Source organism: Silurus aristotelis (genome assembly GCF_946808225.1).
Source record: "Silurus aristotelis genome assembly, chromosome: 22".
Lineage (NCBI taxonomy): Eukaryota > Metazoa > Chordata > Actinopteri > Siluriformes > Siluridae > Silurus > Silurus aristotelis.
Genome location: NC_139595.1, coordinates 9,513,181 through 9,532,254, shown reverse-complemented (window position 1 = coordinate 9,532,254; position 19,074 = coordinate 9,513,181). Strand labels below are relative to the sequence as shown.

The following is a 19,074-nucleotide window of genomic DNA, read 5'->3' as shown; positions in this document are numbered from 1 at the left end:
ATAATAATACCTCACCAGATCTGATTTCCCGGAAAACCCGGATGTTTATTGGAACGTTTGGGCGGTTCGATCCATGCCAAATGTTAACTCTATAAAAAGCCCTCCTTCTCTGTTTCTGTGTTTATCCAGTGATCTAAACATCTTAACAGCAAGTGATAGCATTATGTAAGTCTTCTTAGTTTTTGTTGTTTTTTTTTTAAATAAAGATTGTTTAAATACACTTTATTGTGCATCCTTAAAATCTGTGAATGAGTTAAAGGAGCAATCAATATTTAATACAATTATTATTTTCCTATAACCTAAATCAAAATAAATGATCATTCATGTGAATGAATTGCTCATTTTAAACAGAATTTAAACAGACAATTATTTTTTCAATTACATGCTTTTGTATGGTTGCATAACATTTAGATGCAAAATGGCTTCAAATTTTATTTATAACATACAGCAGATAAATATAACATTTATACAATTTTTAATATGCAAATATGCACTGCTTTGGGACAGTGTCCATTGTTAAAAGCCATATACAAATAAATTTAGATAAATATATTGAAAAAATATATTTTATTGTTTCCTACTTTAACATAATGGAATGGCATATCTGAACCAAATTATCAAGTTTCTATTATAGACTAAAAGCAGAATAGGGAGGAGTTTCTGTTTCACCCCTCCTACTGTATCTGCCTGCCTCACCTGGTTACCGTCTTGTGCGTGTGCACAGACAGATATTTTCAGCAAAGTCACACAGTCAGATTTGTTATTTTGGCATTAAATCCTACTCATAGGCATTATATAAAATTGTGCCCCTCTTCATTGCAACTTCCCCAGCTGTTAGAATGTCTAAGATAATACATTAGTTATATACATACACTGGCCAAAAATTCTTGGACACCAAAATGTCTTAAAGTTGCAGTACAATTTAAATCCACTGAAACTGGGTTCTGATCCAAAGTGCACAAAAGCAAGTGTGATTCTAACAGCCATGTTTCAGTGGAAAGATTTTTCAGAAATGTGAAAACTGTTATAACAGCTATAAGGAGAACTTTTTAACCAATAGTTTTGGAATGGGATGTTCAAAAATCAAATATGGGTGTGTAATCAGGTATCTTACAGGTGTCTTATCTTATGGCTTCATAGTGTATGTGTTGTTTTATAAACACTAGATAATGGTCCATTCATATGGAACAAGCATGAAGCTCAATGAGACAATTGCAGCCAACAAAATTAGGGAGGTGGAAGCTCAGTGGTTACGGCATTTGTCTTTGGATCAGAAGGTCACAGGTTCAAATCTCTCCACCATTATGCAGCCACTGCTGGGTCCTTGAACAAGGCCCTAAACCCGTCCCTGTTCAGTTGTAAGTCGCTCTGTATAAGGGCGTCTGGCAAATGCCATAAATGTCATTGTAAATGTAAAATAATTCATATATACTTTATATAAACTGTATATAAACAAAAGCAGTCAAATTTTAGCATATTATTACAAAATAATAATATTTATGATTTCTAGACTCCACAGCTAGATAGAATCATGTGCAGCCCAATGCAAGAGCTTATGTGTTTGGTGGAAAATGTGAATGGTTTACTGAATGTAAATGAGGAAGCCAGTAAATACCTGTCCAGGAATAACCAGCCAGTGGTGGTGGTGTCTGTGGTAGGCCTCTATCGCACAGGAAAGTCATACCTCATGAACCGCCTGGCAGGAAAATCAACTGGTAAGTTTTGTTTTTAATGGCTTTTTTTTTTTGGACTGCTCTTATCTTTTGATTAGATTTGACCAGTTTCATCAAATGGTGCTGGAATTATATGTTTATGATGTAGAACAAAGTTATTTGTATGACAAATAAGCAAACAATAAAACCATTGCCAATACCAATAAATGGGTAATTTAGCAAGAATTCACAATAGCACATGTACAGTAATATTGTTAAATATTGCCACAACACACAAAGATGTTTTAGCTTTCTCATCTTTATTGGCCAGACGTTGCATACTTCTACACTGGAAAACAATAGGATGTCCCTCCATCTCTCGGTGGTTTAAAGACTTGTGTAAAGAATGTTTTTTCTTGGTTTGAGAAAATAAAATATACACTGAGGGGTTCTACTGGCACTTTTTTTGCAAGTGGCAACCTGTTATTTCTTATTTTAGGAGACTATGGGTGCTACCTGATTAAAGATCTAAATTGGTCAAAATTGGACTGTATGCATAACCTTTATTGGGGGTGTTTTTTCTTTGTTTGTTAAAAAAGAAAAAATTTAGAATTTCTGTTTACATTTTTGTATTTGTAATTGTTGATTTTATAATAAAAAGAATTGGAAAAAAAAAAAAAATTGCCACAAGTGCAAATATAAGAAGTACAATTAACATAAAACTTGGTTATATACAAACAGAATGTGATGTTCACAAGAAGGGTGGGATCCAAATTGGCTTTATGTATGTGTGCACATCTGTCTGTCCATTTCTTTATGTGTCAACAATGATCAATAATGACTACTGTGGATGTTTACAGGTTTTGCTCTGGGTAACACCATTGAGTCAAAGACGAAAGGTATTTGGATGTGGTGTGTTCCACATCCTTATCAACAAGGACATACTCTGGTGCTGCTGGACACTGAGGGACTAGATGACATTGACAAGGTGTTAACAACGTCTTTGCATCTTTAAACCCTGACACTTGGCATGCAAAATTTCCCTAGACTTATTAAAAATACTTGTAACCATTTAATTATCGTGCAAAAAACTGCCCTAAGCTTTTGTTATGTATATATATATATATATATATATATATATATATATATATATATATTTATATTTATATTTATTTATTTATTTATTTATTTATTTATTTATTTATTTATTTATTTATTTATTTATTTATTTATTTTTGCATTACAGGTCTTGGTACAAAGATCACCAACTACAATCTTCCAAGGCAGTGTATTAGAAACAATTTTCCAACCCGGAAGTGTTTTGTTTTCCCATTTCCTGCATCCCAGGACAAAATTGTTCATCTCGAGAGCCTGGATGAGAACGACATTTGTCCTGATTTTCTGACTGCCACACAGCATGTTTTTGATGTAAGCAAAGTTAAAATGGTTAAAGGAGGATACAAAGTCACAGGGAAAAGTGAGCATTGCATTATTTTTCTCTTCATATTATTTTTTATTATATATAGCTTTATGACATTGATCTGTTAATGCTAATGTAATTGTGTGTTTGTGTGTTTGTGTGTGTGTGTGTGTGTGTGTGTGTGTGTGTGTGTGTGTGTGTGTGTGTGTGTGTGTGTGTGTGTGTGTGTTAACAGTGTTTGGTCACCTTGTGCACTCATATGTGAAGACAATCTCTAGTGGGAATGTCCCTTGTCTGGAAAATGCTGTGGTAGCCATGGCAAGGATAGAAAATGAGGAAGCTGTCCAGGAAGGCTTTAGGCTGTACCAGAGTAGAATGGAACAGGTAAAGCGCACACACACACACAAACACACACACACACACACACACACACACACACACACACACACACACACACACACACACACACACACACACACACACACACACTCATAATCTAATCTAGTGTAATTCAAATCTTTATGCAGGTGAAAATTTTGTTTCCTGTGAGTTTAAGTGAAATTTCTGCAGAGAACAAAAAGATCAGTAACATGGTCAACACTGAGTTCATGAAGCACTCCTTCAAAGACAAAAATGGCGAATACTTCAAGAAACTGATGGTGAGTTTGGGACAACCCAAATGTATGAATATTGTTTGTTTCCCATACATGTAAAAAGATATTTGTGTGTATGGTGACAAGGACTAGTGACCAGTGTCACCAGTATAAGCACTGGAGCCAGCAGCATAAGGCTGTTAAAGACATTAAAAAAAATGTAATAAAAAAAATCAGAAAATATTAACAGATATTAAATAGGCACAAAAATAGATCAAGTCAAGTCAAGAAGCTTTTATTGTCATCTCAACCATATATAGCGGACACATTACACAGTGAAATTAAACAACGTTCCTCCAGAACCCTGATGCTACATTAAACAACATAAAACAACAATCACAGAAACAGAAAAACACAGGGCCAAGGACTAGTAAGTGTCCTCGCCACATAAAGTGCATGTGTGGAACCTGGTGCAAACAGTGCAAAGACAACACAAGACCGTGCAAGACAACACAGGACAGTGTGAGACAATACACAAAACAAAAAATAGATCCACCAGTAAACTTTTGTAACGAGATAAAATGAACAGTAGCAAAAATGTAAACAACATATTGTGCAAAAGAGCAAATAGCAAATAAGTTTTTGTTGGCCCTGATGTACTGTATGTACCGAATGTACTGGATGTACTTGTTGGCCCAGATGTACTGTACTCCTCTCATTCTCTCACTAAATTAAAACTACTGTGTTTTCAGATGGCAGTAGACAAACATTATGCTGAACTAAGTTTTCTGAACATGGAGGCATCAGAACAGAAATGCCAGCAGATTCTGTCTGATCTATACAAGGAGATGAGTGAACGTATACAGAATAGAGACTTTTTAAAACCTGGGGGATATAAGCTCTACTGTACACACAGAGACAATATCATCCTACACAGTCAGCATCACAGTCAGCCAAACAAAGGAATCCAGGTAAATGCAAAATATCTTACAGTTTTTTTGGATTGCTTAAGCACGATTTTCAAAACAGGGCCCGTGTTTTCAAAAAACTACACACAATTAGCACAACCACACACCCAATTAGCAAAACACTACAGATCCCTTGCATAATTAAACACTCTTGTAAAAACTATACACTTCTGTGTAAAAAACACACTTTGTTATCATATGAAACACACACGTTTCACATTACTAAACTTTGTTTGCACGAGTTACACTCTGCTGTGATAAACCTAAAACACTTTTAGCACTTCTACTTCCCTATGATTAGAGTAGGCTACCATCAATAAAGTACAAATAGAATGAAAATATACCAAACACTACACAAGACCAATGTTGCAGACTGAAGAAACTCATTTATTTGTCAACACGCCCAAATTGTTGACATGGAGATTCATAATACTGTAACAAAACGTCACTTCACGTATTGTACTGTAAGTTCACTGTAAAAAAAAAAAAAAAGAACTAGACATCTTCGCCTAGCTGGATCTGGCCAGAGAATCTCATCAACATCGCAGGCAATGTTGTCATTAGCAAGACACCTTGGAAAGAAACGTCTTAAATGACGAATCCATCCTTGCATTGCTGCTACCTCCATCTGGACACAGGCCTCCTCCATGGCTTGGATGAGGGGTACCTCAGCCTGGAGACGGAGATCATATACCTTCCACCGCCATGCCGAAAAAACTCTTCTATAGGGTTGAGGAATGGAGAGTATGGTGGAAGATATAGGACGGTGAAATGTGGATGTTGCTGAAACCAGTTCCGAACCAGAGCAGAGCGGTGGAAAGACACATTGTCCCAGACAACAATGTATTGCATATGATTTGCTGCTGTTATATTGTGCAATTGGTCCAAGAATGTAAGTATGAGTGCTGAGTTGTAAGGGCCCAAATGGGCATGGCGGTGGAGGACCCCATTCTGTGTAATGGCTGCACAGTGTTATATTACCCCCACGTTGCACTGGGACATTGACTATAGCCCTGTGGCCAATAATGTTTCTTCCCCTCCTTCGTGTTCTCGACAGGTTGAACCCAGCCTCATCTACGTAAATGAACTCATGCTGGATCTCCTCTCCATCCATTTGTAAAACTATCTGAAAAACAGTGTCATGCAAAATTGTGTAGTTCAGTGTAGATCTAGTATACATATTACAGTACAGTAAAAGATTATGAGACAGTATGCAAGAACACACTGGTAAAGTGAATACATACCTCTGCATAATCATGCCGCAGTCGTTTCACCCTTTCGGAATTGCGCTCGAAAGGCACTCGATAAATTTGCTTCATTTGAAGATGTCTTTTTTTAGGATGCGTGCCAGTGTTGATGTTGAGACCTGATGGATATTGTTGAAACTGGCATGGTTATTGACAATGTTAGCTTGGAGCTGATTGAGTGTTATAGCATTGTTGGCCAAAACCATTTTCACTATCTCCCTCTCTTGCTGTTCTGTGAACATAGGAGGCCTTCCCCCTTGTCGTTTCTGACCCTCAATCCTATGTAGCAAAAGAGAACAGTATGCAATAGTACAGTAATTTCACAGGAAACGGTAACAGAAGTGCTGATAGTGCACAGAATACATTACTATGAGCAGTTACTGAAACCGTGCAGATGTTTTTGATATGATGATATTTTTACAATACCTATTTTCCAGTCGAAATGTTCTTATCACACTTGCCACTGTGTATCGGCTTAGATTTGGCTGTACTCGCAGTCCAGCCTCCCTCAGCGTCAGGCCGTGGTTGACAACGTGGTCAACCAGTGTTGCGCAGATCTCATTTGTCAGATTCGGTCCTCTTTGAGCACCTTCTTGTCTTCCTCTTCCTCTTCCTCTACCTCTACCTCCAGCATGGCCTTCATCTCTTCCTCTTCCTCTGTTGATTCCTCCTCTGTTGACTCCTCTTCCTCCCCTTCCTCCTCTGTTGACTCCTCTTTCTCCCCTTCCTCCTCTGTTGACTCCTCTTCCTCCTCTGTTGACTCCTCTTCCTCCCCTTCCTCCTCTGTTGACTCCTCTTCCTCCCCTTCCTCCTCTGTTGACTCCTCTTCCTCCTTTGTTGACTCCTCTTCCTCCCCTTCCTCCTCTGTTAACTCCTCTTCCTCCCCTTCCTCCTCCTCCTTGTCCTCCTCCTCGTTCTCCTCGTTCTCCTCCTCGTCTTACTCTTTCTCTGACTCTTTCCATTGTGCTTGAAGACCGATTCTATATTTTTTTTAAGTATATATTCTGTATATTTTAGTTGCTTTTAATAATTCTTACCTGTAATTCCTGCTTCCTATTCAAAATGATGTTCAAACAAAAATAATATAAAATGCACTGCAAAATTGTGTTTACTTATAAATGGATAGAAAACAAAATGTTTGTTATCTTGTCTATTTTTTTAAGGGCATATTGTAGTTTGCAGTGGTCGTGTAATTCATATAATAAACTTTCTTACAGCTTTGCTGGTTAGGGGTCGCCACAGCGGATCATCCGTATTCATGATCCGCATGTTTGATTTGGCACATGTTCATATAATGAATTGTATTTATTTATTTAAGAGGACAAAATGCAAAATCCAAAATATTTTATGTCTGTTGTCTGGCATTAAATAAAACCATGTTTATATCAAACACCAAAATGAAAAAAGATTTTGATCTCTGTAACTTTGACTATGGTATGATTGCTGCTGCCTGATGGCCTGGTCTGAGTATGTCATTGCTGATCACCTGGGATTTTTACACGCACATTTCTCTAGACTCACCAAATACAGGCAGTTTAAAAAATCATACACACAGCGAGTAGAAACAGATTTTGGTGACAGCATCATGAACCTTTGGACCCAGCTTGCCTTGTATCAGCAGTCCAGTCTGAGCTCATCTAATGGTTTGAACTGGAAATAGATGAAAATAAATTGAGAACCTCATTGTGCCACAGGCTTCCATGACTGAAATGAGTGCCTGACTTCATCAATGCTTGTGGTTGAATGCCACATTTAAACCACAACCACATTCGAAACTCTAGTGGAACCCTTTTCCAGCTTAGTATACTAGTAAAGCGGAACTAAATCTGGAATGGGATGTTAAAAAAACCACATGGGTGTAATGGTCAGGTGACAATAAAAACTTTGGCATACTGCATTGTAATTGTATTTATTTTTTTGTTAGATAGGGAAAGTTGAGGAAAATTGAGTAGAGAGCCACATTCTTTCCGTGTCTTTACAAAGAATCCTATTCCACATATGTAATAACCAAGTTATTTTATTTTAATTGCAGTGAATTTGTCTTTAATAAGTGTATTTAAGTTGTGCAGCAGAAAGAAAACTTTTTCATCAATACTCTCACATTATTCTTACATTTATAGTGATAAAACAATAATATAAATAACAAGTAAATATTCAGTTCAATGTAAAAGTGAAAATAAAGATGCAGATTGCAAGGATCTACACAAATATAACTAATGAAAGTGTGCTGTTCATAGTTCATGGAAACATCATAAAGACATATGTCACATGTCAAAGATAACACAAATGCAAGCTTCATTCAAAAAACATTACTTATTTGGTTATTTTTATTTGGTCACTCTAAACAGGGACTGCTTTTACGTTAGAAGATGCCTTCTGTGCACAAACTAGTTGTGGCTGATTTGGATGCTATGATTTTCTAAACTTTTCTTTCACTTTCAACTTAGTGTTTATTTATATGTATAGTGTGTGTTTTAATCCTGATTCTTTAAATAGTTAGAATTGTGGTTGTAGTATTTAATAAGGCAAAGGAAATAATTATGCACTACAAATTTATTTGCCTTGCTCATGTTCCCCTTCAGGAACTTGAGCTGCGTCAATAAGGCTTTGGGAACGCTTCCGCGTTGTCCACCCTCTGAATAACGTGTGCAATCCAGCCAATATAAAGCGTGGTGTCACAGGGGGAGTCATGACCAGGAAGCTAAAAAAAAGCACATGGAGTGAAACTGGCGCTATCTCCTGTTTTTTTTTTTTCAGGAAGCGCTCTGTGTGTGTTGTCCTTATGGTAAATGGCAAAAATTTTTTTTATAAATGAAGCGACTTTCGTTCATGCATTCCTCCCTTCCCCAAATCGGCTGCGCAGATTGTGCTCACATGTTGATGATCGATCGTTTCGCTGAGGCAAAGCAGAGTTCAAGGACCTGGGGTAACTAACTTTGGAGCTAGTGGGCAATGCTTATGTCTCAGCAGGTCAAGACGCAGGCTGTCTGCACACTATGCTGTACTGTAGGCCACCTGGAGCTGACCTGCTATGGTAGCTACACGTGGGAGACATGTCAGGCGGTCAGGATATCCAATGGCTCCCCTGTGCAAGAGACTTAGCTCTTAGGGCAACTAAAGAGAAAGCTAGGGCCATTAGCCAGTCCATGGCTGCTCTTGTGTCTCCTGAAAGGCACCTGATATCTCCAACATCGCTCTCGCCCAACCACAACCCTGCAAAAAGCAGTATGCTTCCCCTGCTAGGGATCCTGTGTGACTCTCAAGGCCATAGCCCTGTGAGATGACAAGTCTGAGGACTGTCACCTTCAATAAAGGAGCTTCAGCCAAAAAGTCCTGATACAGGACTATCTGGGGACTCTCCGTAAAGGGGCGCGTTGCACCTCAGTATACGGTGTCTGCCCCGCCCCGGCGCTATCAGGGAGCTGGTTTGTTAACCCTGCAACTTTTAGTACTTCAGGGCATGGCCAGCTCCAGCAAATGCTCTCCTCGGGTCCTCCCGGTAACGTAGTGAGTTTGCTAGCTTGCAGGAGGCCCCTATAGCTGCACCAGGGCATAAGCTCCAGCTCTAGGCATACCAGAGGTCAGTCTCGAGAGACTGATTTCCTTCAGAGATAATCTAGCAGCCCAGAGTTTCCGCCAGACGTGTCTCGGTGGGTCCTGCTCACTATAGACAGAGGCTAGTCAAATCAGTTTGGGTCTCGTCTGCCCCGGCTTACGGGGTGTGCCCCACCCTGGTGGGGCCTGAGCAGGCTCTGGTCATTGAATAAGAAGTAGATACTCTTTTGTGGAAGGAGGCCATCGGGGTGGTCCCTCTATCAGACAAAAAGCCCGGGTTCTACAGCCGGTACTTCATAGCTACCAAAAAGGACGGAGGGTTGCGTCCTTTACTGATCCACGTCAGCTGAACTGCTCACCTTTAAGACTCAGGTTCAAGATGCTGACCCTGAATCAGGGTCCCAAATCAGGTCCGAGGACTGGTTTGTCACAATAGATATAAAAAAAGTTATTTAAATTTAAATGTACAGTTTATTTGAAGTCTCCATTAATATATATATATATTTTAATGCAGGCTCATAATGACACAGACAAAGAATACCATCAGTTAAAAACAGTTAGAAACAGAAAAAAAAAAGGAGTGGAAGTTTGTCCCACCACCTTGAAGCAAAAACAAAGAAGAATTTTACAGCTTTATTTATGTACCCTGAAAGATGGTAGGACTATTCGAACAGTGGTTGAGGATTTGAGAGAACAGGGTATAAGAATAGTAAAGGAAAGAGATGTCTGTCCGCTTTGGCTTTGAGCATCAGTGTTTTTGGAAGCCAGTAGGGTTGTGTGTGAGCACCCAACAAGGATTTCTTTGCTTTTTTTTTTTTCTTTTTTTTTTTATGTTATTTTCAATAAGAAGGCAAAAAATACTTTTTACTTGAAAAAATCTTCATGCATTGTTCTACTGTCTATTATCTGGAAGTTAACTGAACAGGACTGTGGTTTTATAAACAACATACTGTAAAGTCAGCATTAAAGGTAGTTAATGTTTGCTTATGCTTGCATGCACTCTCTCCCCTGTGCAAGACAATGTGTTTTAGTGTGCACAGGGGACGCAGTGAAAGCGAAAGTGAAAGTTGCCTGCGAGGGTTTTTTTTTTTTTTTTTTTTCATTCTAAATAACACTAATAAAATGCGTTGCTAAGTTCAGAGAACGATCAACTATATGGTAAAAGCAAATTCATAAATGATTATTAAACATGATACAAATACCAGCATTATCCATACGGAATTAAACCAATGCTGCTGGACCTTTAGAAAAGCTTTTGTCTGTTGTGCACCCGAGCGCAGTAGGATTTCTCGGAAATGCACGAATTACAGTACATAAAGCCATAAACGCCGGATGGTTGGGATGACCACACTTACTTTAATACTTACTGAGTGCATCTCCACAACAGTTTGGTTTGCATCCCTAGAGCAAGTCACGGCTGGACAATAAGGTACGTTCCTTTTTTGTTACATTTATGAATAAATACTTTATACAGTAAAAATCTTATAAAATATTATAGTGTATAATTCAGATTTTGGATTTTTTTCAAATTGTCTGAGGAAAAATGGTTAATGAATTTATGCCAAAAAGTAAATAAATAAATAAAATTATCAACTGTATAACAGCATACACATACATGTATCAGGAAAAGTAATTAAAATTAATGAAACTTAATTAAATGATTCATAAATATATTCCACTGTGTATTGTGCATTTGAAGGTGGCTTTAGATGGATTAAATCCTTTACAAAGATCACTGCATGCCTACTGTATGTGCCATGCCTATGTTAATGCCATTCCATGCCCATAGCAGCACAAGAAGAAAAATGACTTAAAAATGACTTTAAAATGTTTTGCCTATTCAGGGTTTTCAGATACAAAAGAAAACTACATCTTACCACTGGTGTAATAATTTAATATCTAGTTTGAACTAATTTGCCAAGTGACAAGGACTTCATGATATTTCTTCAGTCTGGGATTTGGCACTATTGTGAGAAAGAAAGGTTTAAGAAATAGTCATTTGAAAGGAAAAATGTCCTTTATTAATGGTGCTCAATTAGTTTCACTTTTCAGTTGCACTTTGCACACATAAACACAGCTGTCTGTGTTCTGCTTTCTCTTAAAGCTCAATCCATGTTTTTAGATTTGATTTTTTCATGTATTATCAACTTTACCAGCATCCTCCTGTAAACCTAATCTATTCAAATTTGGGCTTTAATCATGGAGGATTTAATCATGCTTACAAATGAACTGCTTTGTGCATTTGCAATTTTGAAATTGAAATGTGAAATGTTCAAACTCTATACAGCAGAGCCTAAGAAAATCATGTGCAGCCCAATGCAAGAACCTGTTTGTTTGGTGGAAAATGTGAATGGTTCACTGAGAGCAAATGATAAAGCCATTCAGTACCTGTCCAGGAATAACCAGCCGGTGGTGGTGGTGTCTGTGGTGGGACTCTATCGCACAGGCAAATCATACCTTATGAACCGCTTGGCAGGACAGCAATCTGGTGAGATTTGTTTTAAATGGCATTTTCATTTGCAGTTTGCTCAAATTTTTTTAGACTTTGTAACTGTTACTTTCCCACCTTGGCTAGGCCTAGGGGAGTGTGGGAACAATAAATCCTTTTAGTTGTTGTGGGTTGTTTGGACAAAAATCAGGACAAGAGTTTAGAGTAGTTATTGCTTTAATGGTCAAGTGCAGTAAGGTAACAAACAATGTCTAGAAGTATTTCACATAGTCAAGAAGACTAGACTCACACCAGCAAAGGAACATGGACATGAACATAAGAAAAAGGTCTATAGGGTGTATTTTGGAAACTTAACCCAACTAACATACAGCAACAGACTAGCTGACTACACTAGGCTAACCTACCAGAAAAATACAATGGGTGGCACCTGACGTCTACCTAGGTGGTCTAAACAATGGCAAAACCTACGTGGTGGAATGTACATTCTTACCTGTTCTCAAACCAGGTGAGCTAGTATAACAGAGACAACTAGCAACTAGCACAAATAGCAACCAGCACAACTAGCAACACCTAACAGTAACACTGTCTTGCAGGATTATTTAGTTTTTTACTTTTTTACTGTTTGTGAATTTGTGTGTTAGTTTAATCAAAAAACATAACATTTCTTTAATAGGTCATACATCATTTGTAACTGTCTGGACTAGTAGAAGAGTGCACTCTCAGCCCAAAATGTCTAGCTTATAAATATATATTTTGTTCTTTAAGAATAGTAAAGATGACCACTGTTTACCTTTTTTTGGGCTTTGCTCTGGGCAGCACCATTGAGTCAAAGACAAAAGGTATTTGGATGTGGTGTGTTCCACACCCTCGTAAAAAAGAGCTTACTTTGGTGCTCCTAGACACTGAGGGACTGGGGGACGTTGACAAGGTGAGGATACCATTAGCAGCACAGTACATGCAACATTCTTTTGATAAATATATTGCATTGGCTGTATATTTTAAAAGCCTTTTTGTAAAAATGACATGCTGGATGACCTGCAAAAATAATATTTCATCTATTATCGCCTACCTTTTTTTGCATTCAAGAATTCAGGTCAGAAAAACACATAGACCTGAGATATAAGAAACAGAACACAAAGTTTTATAAGCAATAGACAGTCGTATGTTTGTATAACTTAATAAAAGATTGAATCATGAACACAGCCAAATGATACTGAAGAACATTTATTGATGTTTATTGACAAGAAGCTGCTAAATTAAAACAAGACCTGCCCCTGGTGGATGAGAAATATGCATTCTAGAGAGATTATAGGAATGTCATTAAATATAAATTATAATTATATATCTTCTCAAGGCACAATAGTATAGAAATTAAACTTAAATGTACTTTTGGTAGCTAATTTGACAATAATGGCTATATGTTAAGTTATTTTTAGAGGACAGTAAATCTGTGCTTCACATACAAGCTGCAAACTGACTAAATGCTGAGGATGGAGATGCCAGGAAGGAGTAAAAGAGGAAGGCTGAGAGGAGGTTTATGGATGTGGTGGGGGAAGACATGCAGGCAGTCGGTTTAAAAAAGGCAAATGTAGAGGACAGAGTAGTTTGGAGACAGATAATGCACTGTGGCGACCTCTGAAGCGAGCAGACGAAAAAAGAAGAAGATTGGTCTATAAGCACAATAGTATTCTGTCAGAATAATTTAGTTCTGTGATTCAGGCTTAAGTGATTCGTTTGGATGAGTATAATATTCTCTACACATATCTGTCATGTATAATGTTTGTAATGTTTTAGGGAGACTCTAAAAACGATGCCTGGATCTTCTGTCTTGCTGTTCTTCTGAGCAGCACTCTGGTCTACAACAGTCGTGGAACCATCGATAACACAGCAGTGGAAAAACTACAGTATCTTTTTGTATAAAACACAATAAACATATATAGACATAATCATTAAGGAAGTACTAAAGACAGACAAATATATTCATGTGGAGAAGAACTTTTCTTAATACTGTGCTTTCATTTTTGGGGGCCTAAATAACAATTCTGTGGTGTTCATAAGCTTTCATAAACATAAATGTAATATCACATCCAAAACAAACAAAAAAGCGTAATCAATTTCCAAAAAAAATAAAAATAAAAGAATACCAACTTTCAGATATTTACATGCTATAGTTAATGTAGGTGAACAATCAGCAACATTAACTTGAAATACAACTTATTTCTGTATGAATTTCAGATTTTCTCATCCTGTTGAAGAAATTCTGGACAACTCTTCTTCCAACAGTGCATCAGTATTGATGTTTTAGGGAATTAGTTTATGCCACACCAGATAGTCATTGAAAATACAAATCATTAGATTTAAGCAAGTAGAATTTGGTGTGAACTTTATTGGTTGGAATGAAAACCTGCACCCACACCGGCCTTTTGTATTAAAAATTGGACACCACTGGTATAAGGTGTTTGGGGTGATCTCAGTGCAGAAAGCCAAATATTAAATTGATGATGCCTACCCTTCACTTATTTCTTCCCAATTGGTTTTTAAAAGTTTTTTGGGGGAATAAATTCCCCATGTTAAAATCTGTTTGAGATGTTTTTTTTTGTTTGTTAACATAGGTTATTTATTGGTTTATAGTTATTTGTGTGCAGACATTTATTCATTTGTTTGTTTGTTTATTATATTTAATAAACAACAACATAATATTTAAAAATCATAATACTTTTCCCCCCAGGAAGATATCGTTCATTGAAGCATCAATCCTTAACATGTTGCAGCTATGTCACTGAGCTTGCAGAGCAGATTAAAATCAAATCACCAGCATCCGAGACAGAGTTTGAGGAGGAGGAAGAAGAGGACTCTCAGTTTGTGCGTTTTTTTCCTAACTTTATCTGGACGGTGCGTGATTTTTCTCTTGAGCTGGTGCTTGAGAAAAGAGGTGAAGTGACAGAGGATGAGTACCTGGATTTTGCCCTGCAGCTGAAGAAAGGTATAAATGACATTTTTGTTTGAGATATTAAAAAAAGGTGTCCCAATGTCTACTTTGTAATAACTAATGTTAAATGCTAAAAACACTATGGCACAAAACATTTAATTTAAAACAATCATTATATACTGTATGTAATATAAACAGAACAAATGATTATTGTTTTCTATTGCAGGTTTGAGTAAGAAGGACACCTATTATAATCTTCCACGGCAGTGTATTCGAAACTATTTTCCAACCGGGAAGTGCTTTGTTTTCCCGTTTCCTGCATCCCAGGAGAAAATGACTCAGCTTGAGAGTCTGGATGGGAGTGACGTTTATCCCAAATTTATGAATGTTACACAGTGTTTTTGTGACTATGTTTTTGCTGCAAGCAAAGTTAAAACAGTCAAAGGAGGACACAAAGTCACAGGGAGGAGTGAGCATTAATTTACTTTTCCCTTAAAATTGGTTACATGTATAAATGTTTTCAATATTGTTTCTTTTTTTAAATGTGTTTTTTTGTGTGTGTTTGTTTGTTGACAGTGTTTGGTCACCTTGTGCAGTCATATGTGGAGATGATCACTAGTGGGAAAGTCCCTTGTCTGGAGAATGTTGTGGTGGTAATGGCAAAGATAGAAAACGAGGCAGCTGTGCAGGAAGGGATTAAGCTGTACCAGACTGGGATGGAACAGGTGACAAACAAATCATACACAAAGGATACAACAAAACACTTTTTTTGTTAAGAAATCATTATATATTGGGGGATTGGGGTAGGGATAACCACTGTTCCTTCCTTGGACCACTTTTAATAGATACTGACCACCACAGATCATAAACACCCCACAAGAGCTGCAGGTTTGGAGATGCTCTGACTCAGTCATCTAGACATTACAATTTGGCCCTTGTGAATCTCACTCAAAATCCTTGTGCTTGCATATGTATCCTGCTCTTAAATAATTCATTTTTGAGAACAAAATGTTCACTTGCTGCCTAATATAGCACTTTTGCATGTCGCTCTGGACAAGGACGTCTGCTTAATGCCGCAAATGTAAATATAATATATCCCACCCACTAACAGGTGCCATAATGAAGAGATATTTAGTGTTATTTACTCACCAGTCATAATGTTATAATAATATTAATTTTATGTATGTATGTTTGTATGTGTAAAAGCAAGTTTTGTGAAACATTACCATTAAAATATTGTATGTTCCTGAACCAAAGCCTAATATATTTTTGTATGCTCTGAATACAAAATAATTGCAATTCTAATTCTGATGTTAATATTATTGCAGGTAAAGAACTTGTTTCCCCTCACTGGGAATGCACTTTTTGTTGAACATCAGAAGCTCAGCAACATGGCCAACACTGAGTTTATAAAACGCTCCTTTAAAGATGATGAAGGGAAATACTTCAAGAAATTGATGGTTTGTTTTGCGAGTGCACACACACACACACACACACACACACACACACACACACACACACACACACACACACACACACACACCTCTCTCTCTCTCTCTCTCTCTCTCTCTCTCTCTCTCTCTCTCGCTCTACCTCTCCAGGTAAAATCAAATATGTTTTTCATTGTATACTGTATGTTTTTCTTTGTTAGATTTTTTTTTTTATAAAATCATTTAACTATGTCTGGAGTTCCAAAATTTATTTGTTTGTTGGATGTTTTTATTAATTCTGAATGTGTGTATTAACTGTGTTTATAGGAGGAAGTAGAAAAGCACTATGCTGAGCTACTTTGTCAGAACATAGATGCATCAGAAGAGAAGTGCCAGAAGATTCTGTTTGATCTTTATAAGGATATGAATCAGTGTGTGCAACAGGGGGAGTATGCAAAACCTGGAGGATACAATCTTTATTGCAAACACAGAGACAACCTCATTGCTGAGTACCACAGGCTGCCCGATAAGGGGATGGAGGTAATAAACACACACACACACACACACACACACACATACACACACACACACACACACACACACACACACACACACACACACACACACACACACACACACACACACACACACACACACACAGTGCAGATAAAGATACAGGTGTTACTTAAAGTGTACATCAAAATCCTAGGAAGTGATCGAATATAGTTAATATAATGGCCACTAATACAGGTGTATGTATTGTATATTTTCTGTCTGAAGGCTGAGGAAGTGTTGGAGAATTTTCTGAGTGGAAAAAGTCAGGAAGCAACATTAATTCTCCAGACTGATGAACAATTGACTGAAAGTGAGAAAATTATTCAAGGTAAGCTGGAAACTGTAGTATTACCAAATGTATAAACGAAAGTCATATTTTAATATATAACCATCTATGCAGTTGTTAGAAACATGCCTACTCTCAGTAATGCTGGACTAAAATATGGTTTAAATACTGGAAAAGTTCCATAGGAATATGCATCAAAGAGGTGTTTTATCTTCTGGAGAACGTGTACAATGGTTATGTGTGGATATTTTGTTAGATGATGGATGCTGGATGGTTGCAATCACTAGATAATGTTATAGAGAAACAATATATTTAAGTCCTGCCAAAAACCTGTCACTTTGCTTTGTAATTAAATTATTGTGGTAGAGTGAATGGAATGATGGAGAGTTTAATTAAAAAAAAAGAGTTTTTTTTTAATTATTATTATTGTTACACAGGGAAAGCAAAACCATAAAATCAGATTTCAAAATGACACTCAGCCAAATAAATGAAGTTAGCAATATGTAGTTACTATAATGTTAGCTGGCAATGTTCCATGATTTCTAGTAGTTAAATGGATAAGAAAAAGCATTAGCAGGCAAGCATGATTTTCTTTATTTGTCAGAAATCTGGACTGGTTGTTTAAAGAGAAGTTTACCAATACATAAGTTATAAATTTGCACATTAAATGCTGCCTATTATAGTTTTGCTAAATCAATGTGACAATACAAGAAAAAAATAACCCTGATACAATAAAATGCAGTTTCATTCTACAAAGCACAAAGCATACTAATAAACTAGATATTCACTCGTTTAAGTTTTCTATTCTTTACTTTTTTAATTAACTCAGTCTTTCTCTTTTAATGGTCCCTTTCATGGTAATGCACAGAGGAAAAAGAGCAAGCAGCGCTGTTAGAGCAAAAGTATAAAGTGGAACAGGAGAAAAAGATGGAGGTGGAACAACTGATGCGAGATCATGAAGAGCACTATATGCAAATAGTACAACAGCTGGAGAGGAAGTTTGAGGAGGAGAAGATACAACAGCAGCAGGAAATAGACAAAGCACTGGAGAGCAAACTGAAAGAACAGGAGGAACTTGCACAGAGAAAGTATGAAGATAAAGTCCAGCTGATGGAGCTGGAGATTGAGCACCTTAAAAAAGAAAAGAAAACACAGTCTGGTGGTATTTTTAAAGATTATGTCATGCCTCTTGTAGACACTGCCACAGATGTGTTTTCTACAGTCCTCCAGTATAAACTAAAGAAAAGCATCTATAAGAATTCAAAGACCTCAACCCAGATTCCACCACAAGCTGAATCAAAATGAACTCATCCAAAAAATGGTTTAAATATCTAAAACGTAATTATGAAGTTTGTTTGGAATTGAATTCTCTCAATAGACTTTGTCTTTTTGGTACTGTTTTGTGAGATTGTTATCACATCTCCTCATTCTTGCCTTTACGCCTTTGCCTAAAGAGTTATAATGCTTGTTTATTAAAGACTGGACAGTATGTTAAAGGGTTCCTCAAATAAAAAATAAAAATCCCTGGATGTTTATTGTCACACACACACACCACCAAAACATTTTAACAAAAATATATGATTAATGTCAGATTTCAGATAAAAAGGTGGATTTTATCTACATGTATAGAGTTTTAAAACCAATATAAACGTTTGTTGTAGAAAACATGATTTCCCTAGTTTATACATGGGATGTTACTTCATAAGTTTCTGACAGGTAATTAATGTTAGCACAGCAATATGAATAAGGACTAATGAACATGTTTATCATGTAGCTCCTATGCACCTAGCACATGCCTTAAATATTATAAGCATCTGTCTGTAAATATTGTACAATGTTTGTCATTTTATTGTCCATAGTACAATGCATTTTCCCTCAAGGAACCAGAGTCTGAATCAATGCATGGCTGGGCTATAAAAGAATTTATGAATTATCAATTAATTATTACATGTGTTTGGAAAATATTTAATCAAATCTGCACATGGAAACA

The 19,074-nt window shown here is 36.9% G+C and overlaps 1 protein-coding gene across 4 annotated transcripts; it reads left to right on the top strand.

The window, feature by feature from the left end:
• Positions 1–23: 23 nt before the first annotated feature.
• On the top strand, positions 24–18,568 carry LOC310717544 (guanylate-binding protein 1-like). Of its 4 annotated transcripts, none has more exons than XM_083525756.1 (11): positions 24–165; positions 1,511–1,715; positions 2,513–2,640; positions 13,679–13,788; positions 14,656–14,867; positions 15,040–15,282; positions 15,390–15,538; positions 16,142–16,273; positions 16,571–16,783; positions 17,024–17,126; positions 17,953–18,568. In XM_083525756.1, the coding sequence occupies exons 2-11, from the start codon at positions 1,532–1,534 to the stop codon at positions 18,387–18,389; spliced, it is 1,911 nt and encodes a 636-aa protein (XP_083381882.1). In that variant the 5' UTR covers positions 24–165; positions 1,511–1,531; the 3' UTR covers positions 18,390–18,568. The 4 variants fall into 4 exon arrangements, with proteins under 4 accessions (XP_083381882.1, XP_083381883.1, XP_083381881.1 ...); XM_083525757.1 differs by having other exon boundaries at positions 82–165; positions 1,520–1,715; XM_083525755.1 differs by lacking the exons at positions 24–165; positions 1,511–1,715; positions 2,513–2,640 and adding exons at positions 10,760–10,864; positions 11,723–11,924; positions 12,686–12,812.
• Positions 18,569–19,074: the final 506 nt, after the last annotated feature.

Excerpts from the sequence above, each read along its gene's own strand:
- LOC310717544 (XM_083525756.1), top strand. The coding sequence starts at position 1,532 with ATGTGCAGCCCAATGCAAGAGCTTATGTGTTTGGTGGAAAATGTGAAT. Across the intron at positions 15,283-15,389 it reads ACACAAAGTCACAGGGAGGA|TGTTTGGTCACCTTGTGCAG; the intron begins GTGAGCATTAAT and ends GTTTGTTGACAG. Across the intron at positions 16,784-17,023 it reads TGCCCGATAAGGGGATGGAG|GCTGAGGAAGTGTTGGAGAA; the intron begins GTAATAAACACA and ends TTCTGTCTGAAG.